The 25,259-nt window shown below is 32.1% G+C and overlaps 1 protein-coding gene across 3 annotated transcripts in view; it reads left to right on the top strand.

Annotated features, from left to right (window-relative positions):
* The window catches only part of LOC104647591 (uncharacterized), a 37,361-nt gene extending 12,541 nt beyond the window's left edge, over window positions 1-24,820 (top strand). For 2 of the 3 annotated variants that reach the window (XM_010323208.3, XM_010323212.3), the window contains 11 exons: window positions 9,622-9,684; window positions 10,685-10,774; window positions 11,223-11,327; window positions 21,157-21,246; window positions 21,380-21,469; window positions 22,381-22,485; window positions 23,013-23,117; window positions 23,793-23,906; window positions 24,014-24,136; window positions 24,216-24,366; window positions 24,473-24,820. In XM_010323208.3, the coding sequence (XP_010321510.1) occupies window positions 9,622-9,684; window positions 10,685-10,774; window positions 11,223-11,327; window positions 21,157-21,246; window positions 21,380-21,469; window positions 22,381-22,485; window positions 23,013-23,117; window positions 23,793-23,906; window positions 24,014-24,136; window positions 24,216-24,366; window positions 24,473-24,648 (1,212 nt within the window). In that variant the 3' untranslated portion in view covers window positions 24,649-24,820. The remainder of the gene's footprint in view (window positions 1-9,621; window positions 9,685-10,684; window positions 10,775-11,222; window positions 11,328-21,156; window positions 21,247-21,379; window positions 21,470-22,380; window positions 22,486-23,012; window positions 23,118-23,792; window positions 23,907-24,013; window positions 24,137-24,215; window positions 24,367-24,472) is intronic. The other variant, XM_026028996.2, reaches the window with a different exon arrangement.
* Window positions 24,821-25,259: the final 439 nt, after the last annotated feature.

Genomic DNA, 25,259 nt, shown 5'->3' with positions numbered 1-25,259 from the left:
GACAAAATGATCAACTAATATAGAATGTGAATGCACTGTGATTGAAAGTATATTCTTACTAAATACTATTGAATTGGTAGGATTATGCATCTTATTCTTGTATAAATGAATGTAAAAAGTTATATGTGTCTTGAATTAGTAGGCTAATTCATCCTCTTCTAGACTGGAATGTATTTTGATTTATATGTCTAAATGAATGAATTAAGGAATGTCTAGTAACGAATAGATCTACATATGGTGCCCTTTCAGCTAATGATTAAATGATTTCTAGACTATGTATCGGACAGGCAGACCTAAGCTTGGTGCCCCTTTATGATGAGTCTAGAACCCTATGTGATTGATGAACTTTGTATCGGTAGGCCCAATATGTAAGGCAACCTTCTTGGAAAGTCAATGAGCTATCCTTAATGAACCTCGATCGGTAGACCTATTAGTTGTAACCCTTCTGGGTAGAAGTACTATGAGTTGGTAGACCAAATGTTGGTGCTTTATTTTTTTCACAAATGTGAGTGAAACTCATCTATGGGAAATAAGGGTAAGCACCGAGTGGATAGGGTTAAGATGACGTCTCTATCAGAGTGAGAGGCTATAGAAAAATGTACATCTTTGGATATCCTCTAAACAAACATGTGATGTGTACTAGTTCTACGCTTTCAAAGTAGAAAAACTCTTTAGGGTGTGTGGGGAGAGAACACCGGACTCCATGTCTAGCGTGCATGGACCCTGTCGGTTAATTCCTATTCCCATCATTTGTGATGTGCACTCTAGTTACTTGATATGTACTACAATATGCAAGTAGTAATATGAGATGTTATCTACACATGGCACGAGTATGCTTTAAAGGTGCTAGAGTGAGTTCCCTTAGTCTTCATGACTAATGTGAAGGTTCTCTAAATGAAGTTAATAATGAATGGTCGATTTATTGTCTCTACAATGTGATGTATGTTTCTCATTTATTGATGAAACAAGTTACTTAGCATGTTATGTTGAAAAATAAAGGTTATTGTCTAAATGTAGCCATGAGGAAAACTTATGTGTGAACTGAAGAAGTAGAATGGACTGCCACTTTATGACTTACGTAAGGGTGACTTAGGGTAACTTTAGATAGAAGTCCTAATATGATGAAATTATCTACTAATGTATGTGCCCTTGTATTTCATGTTTGTACTAGTTGAAGTATGACTGCATAAGATTAAAAGGGTAAAGGTAATGACTTGAATGAGATATTGTTAGTTGCGTGTTGGTTGTGACTTATGCTATGCCTTTATTGTTCAAGTGTTCATGAAGCTTTACAAAATGACATAAAAGCATGACTTTAGGCAAAATCTCCCTCGTTAGCATATTTTTGCATGGTCATCATACTTAGGGCTTAATTGTGATAATACCATCTTCTTTATGTTTTTAGTACAATGTGTAAGTTGAAAGTGTTAGGTGTATTGTCTATTTAAAGACTTTGACCTCCATTCTCCAATACATGGTACATCCTCATGGATTCGAGGAAAAATAAATTCTTCTGTTTGCTTTTTATGTAATAGATTCTTAGTAGTTTATTTCGATTGTAAAGGTTTGTGTACTCATAAAATTGATTTGATGTCTAAGATTGCTATGTTGAGACTTAATATTTCTTTGTTTTATAAAAGAGTTTTCTATTTTTCACTTTACTGAGGAATTTTTTTATTTCGTACTATTTTTATTGCCTCGGTGATGAATGAATGCTAAGAGGCTTGTACGAAATACCTTCATGGGCAAGTACGCCATGTTACGACTCGCGGGTACTCTCGGGTCGTTACAAGGTGAGGCACTGTTCTCTTGGCTAGTGGTAGTCTTGGCCTTTGGACTTGGTTTGATCCCCTTCGTTTGGAACTTTCCTCTTGGATTAGCCTAAGTTTAATCCCATATAATTCGTAAATGACTTATTAACATTCGGGGAGTCATTTTTATGATTTTTAGTCATACACTTAGGCTCTAGTTTAAACTATCATTTTTCCTGGATGTTATAGATACTTCCAATCATGGCATCTTTTGATTCATAAGAATGTCTATCTATGGAGTGACTTTTCCACAAAACCTTTACATAAGCGACTTGCTTAATTTTAAACCTACCAATAGATGTCCAATAATTTCAACTAGAACCTCTTCATAGGTGAGGCTATCCTTCACAACAACACTCTCTAAAGGTATTATCAAATCCATATCACCCACACTGTCCAAAGGTATTATCGAAGCCGGATCACCCACAAAGTTCTTCAATAAGGGAATGTGAAAGAGTGGGTAAACAACTGCTAATCTTGTTGCTAGCTATAACTCATAAGCAACATTACCAACCATTTTCATGATTCTGTAAGGACCAACATACTTGGGATTGGGCTTCCCTTTCTTACAAAATATCATCACCTCTCTTCATGGGTAACAAATTTAGAAAACCAGTCAGTGATTTCCAACTCTAAGTCCATTCTCTTATATGTGCATAGTAATTCTGATGACTTTGAGTTGCTTTTAGTATATATTTTCTAAAATGAACCTCCTCCATCGACTCATGATCCAAATCTCACCTTAATAAAGTTACATCTCCCATTTTGAATGACCAAACAAAGGACTAGTATCTACGCCCATACAATGCCTCAGAATTGCCCATCTGAAACTGGAATAAAAGGTATTATTAAAGTTGAATTCTATAAGAGGTAGGTGATTATCCCAAATTCTCCTTAAATCTAAAACTAATACTCTCGACATGTCCTCTATGGTCTGTATATCTATGGTTAAAATATTGTACTTAGATTTACTTCAATAACAAGCCCTTTTCGAAATGATTTCCAGAAATCAGAGGTAAATGGAGGACCCCCTATATGTGATGATAAAGAAAAGGGAACCCCATGCAACCTTAGTATCTCACTGATTTGAACTTTGGTAAAATCCTCAGCTGAATTTATAGTCTTGACAGCCAAGAAGTGAGTTAACTTATTGACTTTGTCCACTATCAGACAAATAGAGTCATATTTTTGCGAGTAAGATGTGAACCCATAACAAAATCCATGTTTATCACTTCTCACTTTGATGTAGGAATGTTAATATCTTGAGTCACACCTACTCATTTTTGATGTTATACTTAAACTTTTTGACAGTTTGGACACTTAACCACCAAATCTATGATGTTTCTCTTTATGTTGTTGCATAAAAAGACTTCTCAGTGATTACGATACATCTTCGTTTGACTTTGATAAATATAATATGTGGAATTATGTGCTTTTGTAAGGATTTGCTTACACAAATCATCCATATTAGGAACAAATAAGTGACTTTAGTAACAAAGCACAAGGTCACCCCTTTCGGAGAAAACCTTAACTCTTTGCTGATTAACTGAACCTTTCAACTGATATAATTTAGGATCAATATCCATTTTTAACTTAACCTCTACTACCAAGGAAGATTCTGACAAATTCTGAACTATCCCACGAGTGAAAATCCTTGGCTACTTCTTTCTTCTCTTCTGGAATATGTGCTAGACTACCCATTGGTACTCTGCTGAGGGTGTCAACCAATATATTTGACTTACTCGAATGATAGAACCTATGCATGTCATAGTGTTTAGGAAATTCAATCCATCTCCTCTGATGTATATACAATGTTTCTGGTTTACCACATACTAGAAGCTCTTATTATATGTGAACAGATCAACATTAACACCAAACAAGTAGTGTCTCCAAATTATTAGGGATAACACTACAATTTCAAAGTCAAGGTCATGAGTCGGGTAGTTCTTCTCGTAGACCTATCAGATGATTTACATGCCCTTCCTTACTCCAAGAATACATGAGGATATCATCGATAAAGACGGTGATTTAAAGTCCAAATAGTGTTTGAAAACCCTATTCATTAAGTCCATGAAAACTACAATATCATTTATTAGTATTAAAGACATAAATACAAAATTCATATTGTCTATATCGAGTACTGAAGGTTATCTTTGAGAATTTATTATCTCTGAATCTGTGATTATAGTTGAATCTGAGGTCTATTTTATAAAATAATCTATTACCCTAGGATGAGATACTTATTCTTCATTTTGACTATGTTCATATGACTATAATCAATGCATATTATGAGAGAATCATCTTTCCTTTTTATGAAAAATATTAGAGCACCATATATATATTGATACCGGGTGAGATGAAGACCTTTTATAAAAGTTCTTGATACTATTTTTTCAATTTCTTTAACTTAGATTGTGACATTATGTAAGGAGGAATCAAGATAGGCTTGGTATATAGAAGCAAATTTATTCTGATGTTATTACCCTTTCGGGACTCTGGGAAGATCTTTTGAAAGAACTTCTGGCAACACTTCTAGAAAATCATTTACGATTATGGCTGACTCAAGAGTTGGGGTTTCAAAGTACTAATCCTTAACCATATTAAGAAAATATAACATGGCCAACATGAAATTATTTACTATCCTTGCACTCTTAGTCTGCCTCATTTGGAATCTAAAATTGATATCCTAGTTCTGTAATCAACTGATTCATAATAAGAATGTAACAGATCCATTCCAAAATGATATTGAAATCTATTATATCTTACTCTACAAGGTTTTCTGAGGTGACTTTCTCAAAAATTGTGATAATGCAACTTCTGTAAGCCCATCTACCTATAACTGGGTCACAACCTAGAGTAGAGACTCATAAGGATTCTGAGATAGTTTTGGGACTAACAAAAATGTTTAATTCTATATAAGGAGTGAAAAAAGGAAAGTGTAACCCATGGATGTAACGTTGCATAAAAATTCAAAATGGATGACTTGCAACAAACCATTGACCACATTAGGATAATCTTCTTTTTCCTCTCAAGCTTGAAGAGAATACAATGTTATATGACACTGACCACCATCTCAACTAGATGAAGCACCTACTCACTAGGACGACCAGTTGAAGCTGCCGAAGTTGTAGATAGATACATGTTTCCTCTTGTATTTTACTTGAAGAGGATCAAACCTTCAACCTATGACCTGACTAACCACCCCCAAAGAACCCTTCTATGCCTGCATGACTCTCTCTTGGATGATTCTTACAACACTTTTGACAAGTTGGGAAATTTTGGTTACTTGAAGCACTCCCTGGTGACTGTTAGTCTAATGCTCTCCCTTCCCCCTTTTTGATCATGTTGAAACATGGGGGACGAAGCACTAGCTTATTAAATGTGTTGGGTTTGTAGACCTCTACTGAAACATTGCGCGATTTCTACTACGTGGCATCTTCTGAGAGTACTCATAGTTATCCATCCTAGTCTTGTACATTTACCTACGCTTATCTCCCTAAACCTCCTCAGAATGAATCATTAGTTTGGATATATTCATACCTGTAAATAACATGGCCTTTCCGCACTCTGTATTCACCAGATCGGATACTTCAAAAAAGAACCTGCTCATTTGTGCTTTTAAATCGTCAACCATATGTGGAGCATACTTGGAGAGTTGCGTGAACTACAGTTTGTATTGTTGGACTATAATAGAAACCTACTTCTTGTTTATGACTAATTAGTACTTAGCCTCCCTAAAAAATTTGAGAAGAACCTATCAAAAAAACTCAAGCAAAGTAGTTTTATGTCACACGAGCTGCATCCGCACCCCAGTTGTCTTTCCATTATGTGAAGAAAATATGACCACATCTTTAAAATTGAAGGATGCCAAGTCCACCTTATCAGTACTATCACTTACACTACAAAAAGAATCTTCTTGATCTCATTAATGAAGTTATGTAGTTCCTCACCTACCTGCAACCCTAGAACTTAGGAGGATTCATAAGCATTGAAATCTTGTACCATGGTTATAGCTAATCGACCTTCAAGGTTTGCCTAAACTAATGTATGTTGATTGTTTAAGTTGGATACGTTTGAGACAAAAGCTAGGTTGCATTCTAGAATTTTGCATTTGTAACCTCATGTTTCGGGACTGGAGGAAATGTGTTAGCATTTTATGTATTAGTTCTACAAGGAGGCATGATATAAAATGCATAACAATGGATTACAAAGGGGAAGTTGAATTACACATTGTGAACAATAAAAATAACAAAATAAGAGAAAATTCTTAGAACACCTAGTAACCTCTCCGTTATAGGTGTTGTGTGCTACACACCCATGCAAGAAGTAGTGCCTAGTGCGTATCTCAGATTAAGACTGTTGAACTGATTCTCTCATATAAAGTTTTTCCCATCCCATGGCTACCCCATAAACGTATCACTATACCTATGATGAATTCAAACTGGGAGTTGGACTTAGAGTGATCTGGATGCTTAATTTCTAAACCTATATCATAAAACAATGTAGTACAAAAGTATGTGTCAGTACTTTGAATGAACAGAGCATGTAGGATGTGTATATATATAAGCTCAACAAAGTAATAAATTGTTTTGAAGCAAAATTAAACTAAACTGGATGGAACGAACAAGTACTAATCATGAAGCTAACAGGTTAAATTGTATAGTTATTTAAATGCTAAAAATATGTAAATGCAATAACATTCTGACTATGGGAGGTTTGGTTAACAACATAAACCACGTGAGCCCTTTTTATGGGTATAAGGTTTACTATGGTGTGGTCACTTAAACGAATACCGAACTAATACGACTTATGAACCTATGTAGGCACATTGTTTTGGTACTTAAGGGTACTTGAACACTAATCCAACTTAGTTCTATATCGATTCCCAGATGAATACGAGAAGCTTAAATGGAGTGAAATAATGAGTATCTCAAAAAACTAATATGCTAACTAAGAATGCAACATATATATATTGAAGACTTGCATTTCAAACTTTGAGGAAAGATTTAGTCATATTTTCCTTGCATGTATGATTCGTGATATTTTATAAATTTACACAACCTAGGGTTCTTGGTTCTATTCATGTGACTATATTTATTCACGAACAAATCTTCAAAATCTAGAAACCATAGGTATGAAAAGTTTATGAGATATAAAAGAACTAACTTAATTAAAGGGACCTTATAAGTCAAAGAAACCAAAAAGTAAAATCGAACATAAATGCTGATGAAAACTAAACATAAATTATTTGGATTTCGGGGCTGAACTTGAGGAAAACCTTTACTTGTTCTTGGGAGAAATTATCGCCTCTTTGTAAGCTTTTCTTTTTAAGTTGGATGATATTAGGAAAATTAGGGTCCTAGGTTATTTCTAACTCGATTATAAGGCTTAGAGTGACTAAACAAATGTAATTTAGGCATAAAATAACATAGTTTAACTGCATAACTTATAGGGGAAAAGAAAAAAACTACCGTGACTTAAAAGATTATAGTCCTCTTTCACAGGCCCATTCATGGACTTTATGAAGCACCACCAATCGTCTGGGAAAACCTGGTTTCTCATAGAATTTGGGGTGGTACAGGGTCATTTTTTTAGAGGCAACTTAACGGACCGTGTGGGGTTTAACGAACAGTCTAGTGGTATATGGTCCCTCACAAGTCATTGGGTGGTTTTATTTGTTTTCCACGCCAACTTGGCAGCTCTTCTTGAGTTCCATGGACCTTTTAGTGTTCCTGTTCCTCCATCTTGTTATTGGGTGTGAGACACAATGAGGGTGACGCATCATGGTCTTATTCACGGTATATGGCCTGCTATGAGGTCCAGCGTTTTCCTCTTGTTCTGTCAAAGGTGTTATAGTTTAGTGAAGTTTATTATGATTTCTACATTTCATTAGGGTGATATACTTTATTCTTTCTATAATTCTATTTGTTATCATTATCTGTGTGTTTTAGGTTTTCTTGTCTTGGTAGGACAAAAAGAATGATATCAAACACATTTTTTCAGTTTGCGACAATGTTCCAAACTATGTAGGAATGCATATCAAATATTTCGTAGTATCATTTCTGTAATTCATGGTAGGGAGACATATGAAATGACATCATATAGGTTATAACCTCATTTAATGAAGTTGTGATTTTCAATTGGCCTTGTTCATTATGCTATGTGGTTGTTAATGAATGTTTGTATTTACTTGTTGGCTTGGGTACAACGCTGGTAGACTAACAATGAATGAATCGGATATAATATTGGTAAACTAATTATGCGTGCTCGGGTACCATGTCGGCACACTAACAACCAGAGTTTAGTTTTTGTGAGAGCTTCATGTATGTGATTTTTAGTTTGTTGAGAGGACCCAATATTTTCATTGTGATCATGTGAGAGATGTACTTATACATTATTTGACCCAAGTGTTGTTGTTTCAAGACACGTGACTCAGAGTCTATGTGGTTGATAATTGTTGTTATGTTATACATTGTTCTATGTTACTATATTGTACTGACTGTTTACATCCATATATTTGTGTCTCCATGTGATCCCACTAGTACTCTATGGTTTGTGTAGTTGTATCCATGTTCTTTTTCATGTTAAGTAAAAGACCTCTTCCGGCGGTTATTTCGAGACCTCTGTTGAGAGATATCTAATTTCTAGTCCAAGAGTGAGCTCAATCTTTCAGGATACCATGGATCCTTCTAAATCTTCTTATCCATTTATTCATGCATAGGCTTATCTGTTTTAGTTGATGTTCAGTTTGGAGGTTGCGTCTCAAGTTCAACTATTTAAAGTTTTGGTATGATTATTTTAAGTTATGGGGTAACTTTTGTGTCACTATTGTTTTAATTATCTAATTTGGTTTATATTGGATTCAATTCTTTAGTAACTTAATGGTTTTATTTATTTTCTTGCCAAGAGTTGGTTTTATTTATACAATGTTGGTTAGTCCGGGTTAGTCTTTAATTCTCCCACAAGCTTGATTAGTGTTGATGCCACTCACGGCGGTTTGAGTCGTGAGAATATCATCCTCGTTAGGATGATATAATTTCATTTCAACATAGTTACAAAATTAAATTGATTTATCCATCTAAAATTAAAAAAACTACATTTAATATTTGCTACTAAAATTTATTTTATCATACATTATAAGAGGATAATAAATTAATACGACATGGTATGCCAACTAAAAAATCTATAAAGAGAAATAATTTGTTTCTAGGGAATAAAGTTATAGTTTGATGACTTAATAGGAAAAACAAGTAAAATAATTTTAGTGAAAAAAACATTCAAAATGAAGATTACATGAATTTGCCTTTAATGCTACCAACGAAAAAAGTGTTCAAAGAAAAAAAAAGTAAAGACACTAAGTATATATACATGTAGTTTCTTTTTACCCTAACTTTTCCTTCACCTAACTTTGCCTTCTCCGCCTTCTGTGTTCATTCTATCATAACAAGATTCTTAATCCAGTTAATCGGCCACAAAAAAGTTTGAGGTTTACACTTATGCCTTGTTAATTTCATTGATCTATTGTGTATATATATATATATATATCTTCTCTTATAAAATTATCTAGGATCTTTTTGTTTTTTCTTTTTCTTTGATGTTATTAATATTCTCTTATAATTTTACGTATTCATGTTCTAGTACATCTAGGGAGAGTGAGAGAGGCTCGATCATTTTGAGTTTGACCAAATTTTTAAAAAAATAATTACTGATATGGTGGGAATTAATTTTACTTGTTATAGATCTAAAGGTAGTAGCCACTTTTAACAATTTTCTTGGACTGAGAAGTTTTTTAAATTTTATTTTCTACCAGGGTATGAATAACCAGCACCAAATTTGTGTGGACGATGATGCAATGTTAATGGATGATTTAGAGGTATGCTTTTGAAAAACATGTCTACTGATATGGTGCTTAATTTTTCCTCATAAGCAATCTACAATATTTTTTAATAGATAATTGAACAACTTTTTTATGATAATTGTGTTATGAAAGAAAAATAATGTTCTTCTTAAGAGCTAAAATAATTTAATCATTTCATGACAACAAAATATAAATACTCAAACAAATTAAAAGAGGTTAAATATTTGATGTTAATTTTTGTTGTTGATTGTAGTGATTGATAGTGATAAGTAATAGATGATGGTAGTTGTGGGGTATTGATTGTAATAGTTGGGAATGGTGAACAATGACGATGATGATTGATAAAGATGGAGTATGCAGTACATGAATTGAATTAATGAACTATAATATTTCAAAAACCTTTGAATTGACATGTTAATTATATGAGATTTTTTTACCTAATCATTTATAACTATCAAGACTCAATAGATGGTTGCATCATAAAAAAATTTAGTTTATGACTTAGGTTCAAACATAAAAACATAGAGATTTAATAGTTTATATATGAATGATTAATGTTATATCTTTATTACTGCAAACATAGGAGACATAAAAAATAATACTTTCGAGTAGCTATACACATGTACATATATTTATGTGTAGTGCAATATCATTAGTTAAATATACATTATGTCAAAAATGATAAGTCTTCATAGACAACCTTTTTCTTGTATATTTAATGCCTCGATTTTTCATAGTCTCAAGCTATGACATGACCAAACTATCTCAAATGAAAACAACCAATATTGATCTAGTTACATAATATATGTTATCGATGAATACACATTTTTTAACCCTTTCTCTTTTCTTTTTCATTTTTGTATCACATTGATCACGTTCTTAAAATATTGCTTGAAACATAGTAAGCGAACAATTCATATCTTTTTTTAGAACCTTCTTCATCACTTCATACAATTTTTAAAATTACAAAAGTTTTAACTAACTTTTTTATGTTTGCAACATGGATATGGATAAGCATGACAAAGTTGGTGGTCAAGATGCAACATTGATGGAAGTTCCCATACCTTTACTTGAATCTCAAGAAACAAAAACTAATGTTGTTGAGGTAAGTTTTGTAAATCCAATTACAAGGTGTTAGTTTTCGTCCTTTTCTGATATGCACAAAATATTTTGATGGAATCTACACTAAATAAGTTATTCCTTTTTCCTTAGGATTACTAGGTAGATTAGGAATTCTAGTCAAAGCAGGAGACGAGCTACATATTCCAATAGGATAAAACTATTTATCACGAATTTAGTAATCTTAAGACTTGCATGACCACGACCATCATGTATCTTCTTAAAAAGTGCATATGATTGATCAACATTCATTTTTTTATTTTATATATGAGGTATTCTATCTCTTAGATTATCTTCTTAAAATGTTACTTGATATATCCACACAAACGTGTAGCAAGTGAGCAATTTTTATCTCTTTTAGAAAACCATGCATTATTTCACACAACTTTTTGTTTTACTAAATATCTAACTAATTTTTTCTTATTGTCTTTTAGAATATGGATAAGCAACGAAAAGATGGTGATGATAAGGATGCAATATTAATTGAAGTTCCAACATATTTTATGACACATGATGAATCAATAGCCGATGTTTTAGAGGTATGATTTTTAAGAATTTCTCCAATTATAAAGTTTTAGTTTATTTTCTTACAAGTCATTTAAAAAAATATTTTTATGGATTCTTGAGTAACTTTTAATGGGAATTGTGTGATAAAATAAAGATTAATATTCTTCTCTATATCTAAAACATATGACTTGTATTCCAACAACATTTTTCAAATATGTCATACATCTAATAATAACTTAAATATGTAATCTTTCCGTTTAAATTTATATGATTTAGTTTCACTAAAAATAATTATGGAAAGGCTTTGTATTTAGGTTCTCAAATCATCCTTAAAAAATGAAGTTTTATATATAATAGTACCTTTATGAATATTTTGCCAAATAAGGTAAATGCAACATGGTAAATGGTAAATAGTCTAATTAAACATTTTCAAATTAAACACATATGTGATATTTTAAAACTTATTTAACAAAGTGTTCCATAAAAAATGCAACACATGGAAAATTGATTCTTTGATGCTTAATTTTTGTTTCTAGCTTTAGATCATGACCGACGACACTAGCCTACAGTTTGAGTGTCTACGAATCGAAACTATTATAGTAACCCAACCAAGGGTTAGGGTCGTGTCCCAAGAAAGTAGTAGTGAAGGTAGTAGCTACTTAGAATTCTGTTGTATATAGTGATAGTTTAAGACATTTTCAAATATTAACACAATTAATTTGTGACACCAAATTGTTAATTATCGAAAGGGGTTTTGTCACAAGTAGTAGAATAGAAAAAATATAAAGGAAATCAAGTATGGTAGAGAGTTCTTAGGGTGTGATCTCTATATGTGAAGATAAAAGTGGTGGATATATGATTTCTATAGCTAATTTGGCAGGACAATGGTGACTAGGCTAAGATTCAGGTGAATGCAAGTTCCTTCTTGAGAAACTTACCCCATATAAAATGGTTTCCTCTCAGACACCCACTCGTCTAAACTATCTAGCCTATGCCTTATCCAAACTCGCTCTTTCAGTAAGGGTGTTTGGGTATGGAACTAGGGCTCACCCTCTCGCGCATATCGACCCACTCCTTCGGAGATCAATCTAGTGGTCTTAGTTTCACGACTTCTTCCTCGAGGAAGCCAAAAGACATTGGTTAGTTTTGTTTTTGAAATGATAAACCCATAATTGCTAAATCACACCCCAAGAATAGGGGGTTATTAGCCACATATCAAGTAATTATCAAATATGCTCAAAATGATAATGAAATCAAGTGGGTATTAGAGATTACACCTTAAAAGTAGCAAAGTTAGGTAAATGGAGAAGACCCACTTCCAAAATTAGAAGATGAACTTCTTTCGGCAAGCTTCCACAAAGCCCTCTCCAAATTTAGAGAGAACATATGAAAAAAATTTCTAAAATAAAATATCAAGTATAAAATTGTTTTACACTCTAATTTACTATATCTAAATAATAAAAGAGGTCAATATTTATAGACTTCAGAATTGTACTGGAAAATCTTTTCGGAGCAATTAGTCATTTTTCGCTGAATCGCCCTTTTTTGAGTTCATCGCCATTTTCACGATGCCTTCCTTATCTATGTGTTCTGGGTCGATCGGTGGTAATATTCTGCTTCATGGAACTGATCAACGAAGATTCGGCTGATTATTTTCGTCACCTTTTGATCCACTTCCTTCAGGCTCACTTGCTATGACAGAAGGAAAAAACTTTTCTATTTGGCAGCTTGGCGATGCACACCTTTGTATTTTCAGCTCTTTTTGTCCCTTTTTTTCCTTTTTACGCCTAAGTGTCCATGCTCCTTCAAATCCACAAATACCTAAAATTTAGGAGTTTTTATCATAAATTGAGATAAAATAAACAATCAAGGACCTTATATGCATTAAATAAGACCATAGATAAGTCCAATTCGAGGACTCATGAACACCCCAAACTTAATCTTTTTCTTGTCCTCAGATAAAATTAAGTTCATCCTTTTAAGTAAGATATCTCAAATAGTGCTACACAAAACGCAATCGTTAATACGCACAACAAGACTTAAATTACTCATGCATACCTCAGTTGTATATTCAAAGATTCAAGTTGTGACACACCATTACCAAAGATTTTCGAGCTCACAATATTGTCTTCTAATAAAAGTTCATGCTCAACAAAAGTATCTACATGACCTTACACAAAGAATGATTCCATTTTTATACATGTAGATTTATTAACTTAAGTTCATGAATCTGATGCAATACTCACACTCACAAAGAGGGGGTACAATTCATGTTTTTACCCATAGGTTTGCCCTTATTTTGCAATTGACTTTCGTTTCGTTCAATCAAGATAAAAATGTCTTTCTAAGAAATTTAATGGGGGGTGAGGAAAAAGGTATGGTTATTTAGGCTCGGTGGATTTTTTCTCAATGAGATGTGAATTTCTCAACACATCTTCTTTGTTAATTGATAAATCCTTATTCAAGTGCCTTTAAGTCATTGTGTCATTCTTCTCCATGGATTGCTTGGAAATCTGATTTCTTTTTGTGCTTTTATTCCACAACCTTCTTATTCATTCTTCTCTTTTTGTTTCTTTTTTTCATGTATCAAGGGTTTCCATTTCTACGCAATACCATGGGTTTGTGAGACTTTTCCTGCACTTCTTGACTTCTCCTTTCCCTTCATACCACACCCCCAACTTAGGCTTTGGCCTATGTTGGTTATTCACTTATGTCACATATCAAGTGGATTAAACGTGATGGATACCATAAGGTCTTGGTGTCATAATTTTTTTCCAAAGAAGAGGTAAGGCTCAAAGGGTGTTCAACTGAGTTTCACACGCTCACGGTGTACGCCACAGAAGAGGTATATGTCAAAATTGGCTTTGACTCTTTGATTAGAGCATAAGATCATCTCAAGAGGACACCTTTCTAAATCAATCAGACTAACTAATTGGGAAAATTCTATGTTTATTCATCCAAGGTTCAAAGTAATATCATCACACTAAACATTGACACTTAGGTAAAATAAGAAATCAATTTTTTGCTGGTGTACAATGGTCGTTGCAAAAGAATCAATTCAATAATTGGATAATTACTGCGAGATGCTAAGAGTTCACATATTGGCTATGTAACTTCATTCCTTTTTGTGGTACCCGCACATTCATGTTTGTTCAATTGAGAGCACCTTTTAAGTTATCAGTATGATTTAAACGAAGACTTAAATTTGTACAAGAACAACCACTTTCATCACAAGAGGGGGCAAATTTTCGAAATTAAAATTTTTGGAAGGATCAAAATTATTTTGAAATTAAGACCCCAAAAAGCGAGCCATAAGCTCAACAATCCACAAAAAAATAAGATTTTAAAACACAATTTGAAAAAGACAACCCATCTCAAAACATGCAAAATTCAGCTTAACCAAACAAGGTTGGCCTCACCCTACTACAATAAAAAATATTTGTCCTCAAGTGCAGTTCATATGATACACAGAAGTTAATTCAAAGTTATATGGAAGAGAGAGTAAGGAAAGAAATCATGTTCAAGTTGTTTTTCCGTGTGTTGGTGTGTTTCCCCCTATTAAAGATAGTAGGGTGTTTACTCCTGATAGAAACTAGTACTGCTGCCCCCATCAAGATTTGTTCTATCTCATTGGTTCCTTGTCAGCAGTATCAGGTGTGTCCTCAGTGATGTAGCTTTTTGTCAGAGTTCATGTTCATGTTTAGTCACTCGCCGAGACATAAGGATGGACTTCACCTACTCTATTTACGTTTTCATTATTGTGATCACATCCTTTTATGTTGCATCTTATCAATGGTTCTTTAGTTACATTTGCACACACCCATTCTTGCCTGAAATTCATCAATAGTTGTTTTTATTGGTTTAACAACAATAGTCAGAGCAATCTCGATCGTTCCTACAATAGAGGTTTCTAGGGAAACTATTCGATGATTCGGTGTCTGAGCAAGTTCTATTATTCTGTAAACCATAGCTTATGTGATGTAAACGTGACATGCGATGATAGCGGTAAGTTTATTTCTAATCATAGTAGGAACTTTCCATGTTGTATTAGTTGTATCGTCTTTTGAAACTGTTCACTTTAAATTGTTCTCCTACAGATCCTTAAGGTATCCTGCTTCGATTCTTCTAATGTCGGTGAATGATGTAGGAGTGATTAACATATTCCGTTGAGCTTCTTTAGGTACTTGAGCTGTTTGCACAATTTACTGATCAATACTGGGAAAGAAATTGATGTTTTGCACCATTTTAAGATCATGAGGATCTCAAAATTTATGATCTCCCCCAAATTGAATTGAATTCTGTCAATAAAGCATCCTAGGCATGCGACCCTTGCAGGCTGTATGATAGATTCATTTTGTGAAGGCATGATTAAGCTACTGATAAAACCAAAACCAATATCAAGCTACTACATTTAGTCTTTTCTTTTCAATTGTTATGCCATCCCTTAATCAATTTAGGGTATCATATGAAATTAGGGGAGCTAACCAATCTTTCATGTTATCCAGTGATATTGCTTTGGATAGGTGTTTGCATGCTTCCTCCATGTGTTTAGGATGACCTAAGATAACATTAATACTGTCGGGATCATGCTGGACAACTGTCCCCTGTACTAATACAGAATTGATTGGCTTAACTATTGCAACATGTTTCATTCCCAATTGCATCAGAGATTTATATGATGTGTAACACTCTCGAACCAGACTTGGAATGTATGAGCCACACGACTTAGTGAAAACCTGGAAGTGGTGACACTTCTGTGTGCTCATAATTTCAGGATATATATTAATTACTCCATCTATGGATAAGAGTTTTTCTTCAAGAATAATTCTGAACCCATCATCCTTTGCCCTATTTAATGATTTTTGTTGGGGAATCGGGATATCTTTGCCATTTCTACTTGAAGTAAGTATCTTCATTTTTGCTCTCTCTGTGCATATCGGTGTATTTTACGTACCCCCAGTTGCTTTTCCTTGAGGAGGTGTTAGTTTTTCTATAACTTTAAATCTGGCTATACCTGCAATCCAAATAAGATTCAGATGTTGTTAGTAGGATTAATCTAGGTTTTGGTTGATATGTAAACGAAATCCGTTAGGGAAACTATATATAATATTCAGTGACTCAAACTCTTTATGCCGACTGTTAAACGCATTCTATGTGCAGACTGGGGCCATTTATGACTCAATCAGTTTTAATGACCCCCGAGTGTCCCGGTGGGCCATATCTTGCTTGCGAGATTAGCTGATAATCTATTTGTAATTCTACTTTCCATAAATCGACCTTTTAACCCTTCAAGGAGAATTTACAAAATTCTCTACTCAACTGCTAGTTGTGTCCACATAACTCTGCCTAGAGTATTCAAATTTCTATCATTCCCATATCAGAGAGTTTAGCATACCTTACTTGGGAAAAACATATCTCCAAATAGAAAATATCTTAATTGAAGGAGGGTCATGTAGGACAAATCTTTGCTACTGATCTGATGAAGATTTAGGCGATAAGCGGACAGTAGATCTAGATTCAAGCAATAATAACTCAACTTCAAATACTTGCGAGATACCACAGTTTTGTAAAGAGTAAAATCCAGAATGGTAGTAATGTAAAAATTTTGGAGAATTAAAGGCAGTGATTTTATACAACATTTTCATATCTAATTCCATTGGTGACGTAAGTTAAAACTCTGCTCAGCTAATTGGCGATACACCAAGCGATTTTGTTTTTTCGCTTAGCCATACAGAACCTCTAGCTTATTTGTAGAGTTAAAAAGCGGACATTATCTCAATCAATAATCAAGTTGGCTCTTTGCCAACGTAACTTGTGTGCCACAAACCGTTTCCTTTAGAAGCCCTCCACTCATGAATCTACAAAATCAAAACACCCTTAATTTAATAAGATATTTAAAATACTTACAGGGTTTTGGGTTGCCTCACAGACAACGCCTTAGTTAACGTTATGTCACGACGCCAGTCAACCTTTATTCTTCTTCTTCGAGTTCACCAATGGTGTAGTTAGGCGAGCCTCTCGCGAATGGTGGATGACGACATGGTATCAACTCAAGAATTTTATCATCTTGATATTGAATTATTATAGTTTTTGGGTTGTTGTGTCATACAACATTTCTATGTTATTTTTCAGCTCATTCACCATTTTATCGTGTGTTTCTATCTCCTTCAGTCGCTGGGATAGATTGTCTACTTAAGCTATAAGTGAATCCCACTCGTAGTTTTCTTCATTTCCTTTATAAGTTATATCTATTATCAAGGGTACGGGCTACCACTTCGTAGGGGTGAAGGAGTATACCTCCCGGTAAGCGTTAATCGATGAGACTTCTAGTTTCGGTCCTAATACCTCTATATAAGCATTCTAGTAAAACCTTGTTGGTCATCCCCTGAAATGGGCATGGTTCTAATAATTTTTTAAACTACAACCACATTTCCTTAAGAGTCTTATCCTCTACATGCTTAAAGGTATGAGGTATTCACTGAGGTTTAACACATTCAAGAGGGGATGGTCTGTGTGAATTCTGCAGTTGTTTTCCACTCTTGTTACTCTGCATAAATACACAATGACACAAAACAATGAACCACAAAATAATTTTTTTTTAGTAAAAGCTACGTTACAAAGAACTAAAAACTATAAGTAGCTACATTTTTACATGACAAAACTCCCTGGTAGTGGCTCCATTTTTATTCTTTGATGCTTTGTTTTTATTTTTAATTTTAGCTCGTGATCAATGACACTAGTGTATAGTCTTAGGTTCTACAAATCGAATCTAGTATAGTAACCCAACCAAGGGTTGGGGTCGTGTCCCATGGAGTGGTAGTTAAGGTAGTAACTACTTAGGTTTCGTTCTAAATAGAGATAAATTAGGACATTTTCGAATACAAAAACAAACAAATTTAATTTGTGACACCAATGTGTCAAATATTGATAAGGGGTTTTGTGACAAGTAATAGAATAACAAAAAATAAAAAGGAAGATAAAATATGAGAGAGAGAGTTCTTGGGTGTGATTGTTATATGTTAAGATAAAAGTGTTGGGCGTATGCTTTAGGTAGCTAATTTTGCAAGGCAATGGTGATTAGCCTATCCTTTAGATGAAAGGAAGTTCCTTCTGAAGAAATTTACCCCATATCACATGGGTTCTTCTCAGAGACCCACTCGTCTAAACTATCCATCTTACGCCTTATCCGCACTCACTCTTTCGATGGTAGTGCTTGAATATGGGACTAGGGCTCACCATCTCTCACTTAACCATATGTCAACCCACTACTTTGGAGATCAGTCTAGTGGTCTTAGTTTCACGACCTATCTGTTGATTAAGCCGAAAACACATGGGAAGTTTTGTATTTACAGTTACAAACCTATTAGGTAAAACCACAACCACTAGGTGAAATTACCATTAAAATGTAATCTAAGCTAAAACCTAATAGGACCTAACAAATTAATCAACCCATAATTTCTAAAACACACCCCAAAAATAAGTTTTTTTAGGCACACATCAAGAAATAATAAATATACTTAAAATGATAAAGATATCAAGTGGGTATAATACATTTAATATTAAAAGTAGAAAAAAAGGTAAATGAAGAAAATAAGAAGAAAGTTTCTAAAATAAAATATCAAGTGTAAAATTGTTTTGCTCTCTTATTTTCTTTATCATAATTAAAGCGTTCAATATTTAGAGACTTCAAAATTTTGCTAGCGAATCTTTTCAGCATAGTTAGTCGTGATTCGTCGAATGATTCAGCGAATCACCCTTTGTTCAGTTTGTCACCAGTTGCATGACGCCTTCATTGTCCTTGTGATCTTTATCGGTAGGCGATAATCTTATATTTCGCCGATCTGATCAGCGAAGTTCCAATTTATGTCTCACTTGCTGTAACATAAGTCGAAACTTTGCTATTCGACGGATCACCAAGTGTGCTTGGCGATGCACACCTTTGCATCTTCAACTCTTTTTCTCCATTTTTCTTTCATTTTGAGCTTAAGTGTCCACGCTTCTAGATAATCCACAAATACGTGAAACTTAGGTGTTTTATAAGATATCGAGATAAAATAATCAATCGAGGATACTATTTGCATTAAATAAGACCATAGTTGAGTCTAATTTGAGGACTCGTCAAGTATATGAGTAATAATATTTTAAATAATACTTTTAAACGTTATTTAATAAGCTTAAGTTCTATTTTACTATTGTGTCATTTCTTAGTTAGGCCCTAAATTAATGTAATGAATGATAAGTTTTTCAAGATAATTTTAATCCATATAACATTATTTATTTTTGTGAGAATATAGAGGACTAACTAGCACACAACACAAACAAATAATAGAGAACAAAAAATAATATAAGGATTTAATGAAGTTCAACAAGGCCTAATCCTCTAAGAAGAAAGAAAGGGAGTTCTCCACTATGAAATAAAAGAAGATGTGTTTTCCGTACAATTTTCTCAAGCCAATTGAAATACATTGTGTCATGTACCATGCTTTTATAATCCCCAACTATATCTCTGTCTCTATATATATATATTTCAGTTGTCCCGGACTTATAAGGAAAAAGTTCTCCAAATCCAAGAAGGAAAATATATTAAGTTCGAAATCTATTAGGTCAAAAGGTTTTCTAAACCAAAAGGGATTATGAGTATTCTAAAATATACCAAGAAAAGATTCATAACACAGTAAACAGTTATTATAGAATTGATGCCTATGGTGCGTGAAGAATGTTTTTATTTTTCAGAGTGAATTTGTTTTCAAGTATTAAATATATAGAAATATTTTTTTTTTCAAATTCAAACCATACATTACCTAGAAAATTAGTATAATATGACCTCGGTCCGTGTGGTAATGAAGGAAATAAAACATATATCTTTAATTAGACTCACCACATATGGAAGTCTTTTGAACTCTTCATATCCATACAATAAATAATAGATTAATTGACAACCATGTGAGATAAAATGATAATATGAAATCAAGTTCAAGCTGTGTCTCTACTTGCAATTTTGTTTTTTAAATTGTATTTTTGGCATATAATATAATACTCCCATAAGTTATGAAAACTATCAAATGTATCCCAATTTTTTATATTTACAATCATATCACATAAAACAAACCTCTGGACAAAACTTAAAAGAACAATACAATATAAAAAAGTTATTTTTAAAAAATACAATATTTATTGTTCAAAGTTTATTTTGTTTAATGAAAAGATAATATTAAAAATGAGCTGTAGTTAACTTTAATTTATTTACTCTTTAATAAAATTGACCGTTGTTAATAGAATTAGTAAATATATCATCATGTTCACTTTTTGTATATATTTCATTAGTCCTTGCGTATCCTTGAAAAAAATTCTTTAGTTGTATCATTATTATTTATATATGAAATATAATTTTGTGGGTCATTGTTGGTATTCGAAAAATCGGAAATCGTAATATGAAATTATCAAATCAAGTTTTTTTGGAGAATTTGAGATTTCATCTCATAATTTAAATCACGAGATGAAATCACTTACCCAATTTTCATCTAAATGCCTACTAACTAAACATGGTAAATTTTGATGAAAATTGAACAAACTTTGAATTAACATAGAGCACTTGACTTACTATTATTGCTCTCCTAAAACTATGTTATAAATAAATATATTAAAATATAAATTAGTTTGTGTGACCATTGAAACTATAATTTCTGTACAAGAATAAAAACAAAATTAATGTGAAGATGCTAGAAAAGTTTCTAAGAAGTTTGAGTTTCTCATGAAAATCATTGCACTTGTATTTAAAATCATAAGACTTATGGAAAAACAAGTATTTCTTTATCTTTGATATTTTATTACAACTTTGATTAATTTCATATTTTCTACTAGAGAATGGATAGGCACCATGAAAATGCTCGCAGAAATGCAATAATGGCTATCCCCATATCTTCTATTGCACCACATGGTGGTGTCTCATTGGTAAGCTTTGAAAAATTTTCTCGATTGTTTAACATACTTATTATAAGGTGTTAAGTTTTTTTTCAATTAAGAGATGAACATAAATGTTTTGATTTATTCGGTCATAACTTTTTTATTTCATATTTTCTTCTAGAAAATGGATAAGCATCACAAAGTTGATCGTATAGATGCAATAATGGCAGTTCCTCTATCTTCGATTGCCCCACAAACTGGTGTGTCATTGGTAAGCTTTAAAAAATCCTTTACTCTTTAATATACTTATTATAAGGTTTTTACTTTTTGTTTTTCTAGTAAAAAATGTACACAAATCCTTTTTGATTTGTTTGGTAATAAATATTTAAATATTAGTTATCTTATGGAAGAATGACAAAAAAATCCTCTAGCAAAAAATCTAAGTCGCATAACAACAACGACAACTTTAACTATATCTCAATAAAAATTAAAATAAAATAGGCTATGTGAACCCTCATTTCTGTATTTGAACTAAACGAATTGGCCTATAGTGACATAAATAATAATAAAAAAAAAAGTAGTGATTTAAATACATATAGATAATAGAACTAGTAGTAGTATTAGAAGTTCTCTAACATGTTTGACGTCTCATTTAATTTTTATGATTATATCTAAGACATCAAAGTTTGAAGGGATAAATAAATGATAATTTTTTTATGAATCTTTGAATAAACATCTCTATATTATGATTATCTAATAAGATTTGAATGCTAAAATATAAGTCTGTTTATAATTGTATATCTCTCGAGTTAACATTTTCCTTAGAAATAGAATCTTTTTAATTTAGTTTTCAAAAAAATATTAATTTTTATAGAATAAAATTCTAATTTAGGATAAAACTTTCATAGCACATAAAATTATTTATTGAATCTGAATAGATGCATAAGCACAACCATCATTGATCTTGTTTCAAAATGCATACTATATCAATATATATATATATATATATATATATATTGATATAAAATTTGTGTCTGTGTGTGTCTTTGTGTGTGCGCCTACGTGTATTTAAATTCCTAGCAAGCGAGAAATTTTGATTTTTTTGAAAGTCTTCTAATCCATTACTCCACAAAATTTATCATTTTCCAAAATATCTAACTATTTTTTCATACTTTCAATTAGAAAATGGATAAGCAGAACCAAGTTAATGGTGATGAGGATGCAACATTAATGGACGTTTCGATATCTTTTATTGCACTGGAAAAAGCAAGAATCGAATTTTCGCAGGTTCTCTTTGAAAAAGTTTCTCTAATGATAAGTTGCTTGTTTTTGTTTCTTTTAATCCATATACAACAATATTTTGAAGAATTCCTAAACAAAAATTTAATGTTAATTTCTTTTTGAAAGAAGAAAATGTTCTTCGATAAAGTTAAAACATATGATCTGTATGACAAATATATTTAAATATGTAATGCCTATAATAATAATATAAACGATAAGAAACCTAGTGTAATTTTATGAAATGAGGTATGAGAAGAATAAAGTGTACACAATCCTTATTAGCACCTTTGAGGTAGAGTACTTATTTTTTATAAACCCTTAGCTCCAAAAAGAAATTCTCCAAAGAAGTGTGTTTGTGTGTATATATATATATATAACTTGTGTTTGTGTGTTCGTGTGGATGTGTATGCGCACGCGTTTGTGTATGTAATTCCTACCAAGCGATCAATTTTTTTTGAACTTCCTCTCAATTACTCCACACAGTTATTCATTTTAAAAAATATCTAATTATTTTTTTTCATACTTTTGAATAGAATATGGATAAGCAGTACCAAGTTGATGGTGATGAGGATGCAACATTAATTGACGTTCCGATATCTTTTATTGCACTCAAAAAAGCTAACACAGATATTTTTCAGGTTCGCTTTGCAAAAGTTCACCCAATTATAAGTTGTTTGTTTTTTCCTTTTAATACATGTATGATAATATTCTGATTAATACATACACAAAATTTTAATCTTATTTTTTTTTATAACAAGAAAAATGTTCTTCTCAAAAGTTTAAAGATGTGATCTGTAGCACAACTCTATTGAAATACTTCATGTGAATAGTAATAGTAATACTACTAATAACAATAATAAACAACAAACCTAGTGTAATCCGACGAAATGGGATATGCAAAGAATAAAATGCACATAAACCTTATCATTACCTTTGAGGTAGAGTTGTTGTTTCTGATAAACCCTTAGAACAACCAAAAATTAGTCCAAAGAAGTGTGTGTGTGTTGGGTATATACATATAAAATACTTATAAAGATCGTCTAGTAAGAGAATTCTACTGTTTCATTCAAAGTTTACTGTACAAATAGGTTAGAAACAATTATAACTAGGTGTGAGCTATCCTTTTAGATAGAAGTAGAAGAAACACACTTCATCGTATTGTGTTGATCTTTTAGAATATTGAATACTGATGCTCCAATATCTTGTGTACCACTTATCACAAAATGTTGATACTCCCCACTTTGTATAGATAATTATCTTTTGAGAATGATATTGGAAATTTTTTAATTCTATACATGTTCTTTTGGTGGCAGAATGAGATTGTACCAAAAAATATGCACTACATGCATACTCATACATTTGAACAAAGAAGGCAAAATTGGATCATCAATAATATTTCTCGTCCAAGTGGCTTAATAATAGATTATGTAAGTTTCCTTTTGAATAATCAACATGTTTCCCTACAAACAAAAATGATTAACTATATTTTGTTTGATGAGTTTGTGATAAGAATTTAATAATTATTGATAAATAGGTCTACCTTCATTTGGAGACAAAAAAAAAGTTTCGATCTTTGATAGAAGTGTATAAATTTATTGTATATGGGGAAGTTCCTGAAATAGCAAAGAAATCAAGAGAAAATGAAGAAACATTTCAGGTTAGCTCAAAACTATTATATTAGAATACATAATGAGATTGACTCTTTTCTACACTATAATTAATAATTTAATTTGCAGGCGACACCAAGGCGTAAACAACTTGTGCGCGGTAAAAAATTGATAAAAAATTATGTAGTTGGAACATGTACTAAATCTTATGATGGGGTATACATTAAGAATCGAGGAGAAGCTAAGTACTTATCTCAACGTGACATCCCTTCAAACATTGGTAAGCTAGTTACTATATACATATATTTGTATTGTTGTTGTTGTTTTCACGCTCATTATCTTTGCATTTGTTGATTTTTATTATTTTGTAATCTTTTTATGGACAGAAAAAAAGAGAAAAAGAGGAAATGAAGATTTATATGGGCATCAACAAGTGAACTTAGGAGATGATGCAATACTTGTCAACTCAGGAGATGCTACATTAAGTCCTCCAATACAATCTTTTCTTTACCTTTGGGATTTTGAGCTCGTTCCTGAGGCACACAATGAAAATCTTTCTTAGAAAAATTATTATTATATTAGTTATTAAACTAAATATTTTTGAAAGTTATTTTTCTTTGGTTATTTAAGAAAACTGTTTAATTCAGACAATGTAACGTAAATTATATTTAAAGTTCGATTTTACCATTTTTAAGACTATGAATTTGATTTCAAAAAGCTTATTATACTATTTTTGTCCTAATAGTATTGCTCATATTAGCACAATAAAAGATAATAAAATTTGCTTAAATATTGATTCAACTTCTTCCTCCTCTTCTTCCTCTTATTCTTTAATAACAAATTATCAGCGTACAATAATTTTTGATATTTTACTAATATGATAGAGGGCTTCAGAAAAAAACATTTTATTTTTTCCTAGGAGAGATAAAGGCATCATAAATAATATTATATTTTCTCCAATGTTTCGGAGAAACTTATTATTTTTTAACGATATTCATAAAATTTATTATCATATCAAGAAAATGGAAGAAATAAATCGTGATATTTTTGTATTACCAAGAATTTCTATGAGAAAACATTTGTTATATATAAGTTCCCTTCTTTAGCCTTTAGCTTGTAATGTACAAATATTAGTACAATTGATGCACATTTTATATTAAATTAAATATTTAC

This window comes from Solanum lycopersicum, chromosome 1 (assembly GCF_036512215.1).
Source record: "Solanum lycopersicum chromosome 1, SLM_r2.1".
NCBI classification, from domain to species: Eukaryota; Viridiplantae; Streptophyta; class Magnoliopsida; order Solanales; family Solanaceae; genus Solanum; species Solanum lycopersicum.
The sequence above is the reverse complement of the archived record's forward strand: the minus strand, read 5'-3'. Positions and strand labels throughout refer to the sequence as shown.